Genomic DNA, 343 nt, shown 5'->3' on the forward strand with positions numbered 1-343 from the left:
GTACTAGTATCTGTACTAGCGTCTGTACTAGTGTCTGTACTAGCATCTGTACTAGCGTCTGTACTAGCATCTGTACTAGCGTCTGTACTAGCATCTGTACGTGTACTTGTGAGACACCTGACCAGTGTGGTCTGCTCCGCCCTCTCCCAGGAACGCCACCTACTGTATGAAGGTGTCCATGTCCGTGGTGGTGGAGGAGAGCGACCAGGGCAAGTGTTTCAGCAGCAAAATCCGACACGTGGAGAAAGCTGAGGTCACGCACAGTAAGATGATCAGCTGTCCTGACGTGGAGGACTACATGGCTCCGTACAAGCAGCCGCAGATGACCTGGTACAAGGTGGGA

The 343-nt window shown here is 52.8% G+C and overlaps 1 protein-coding gene across 1 annotated transcript in view; it reads left to right on the forward strand.

Annotated features, from left to right (window-relative positions):
• The window catches only part of LOC103391483 (X-linked interleukin-1 receptor accessory protein-like 2), a 27,071-nt gene that overhangs the window by 5,243 nt on the left and 21,485 nt on the right, over window positions 1–343 (forward strand). The window contains exon 2 of the mRNA XM_025063377.1: window positions 126–337. Coding sequence (XP_024919145.1) covers window positions 126–337 — 212 coding nt within the window. The remainder of the gene's footprint in view (window positions 1–125; window positions 338–343) is intronic.

The sequence above is a fragment of the Cynoglossus semilaevis genome, chromosome 15 (assembly GCF_000523025.1).
Source record: "Cynoglossus semilaevis isolate Cse_v1.0 chromosome 15, Cse_v1.0, whole genome shotgun sequence".
In the NCBI taxonomy this organism is placed as follows: Eukaryota; Metazoa; Chordata; class Actinopteri; order Pleuronectiformes; family Cynoglossidae; genus Cynoglossus; species Cynoglossus semilaevis.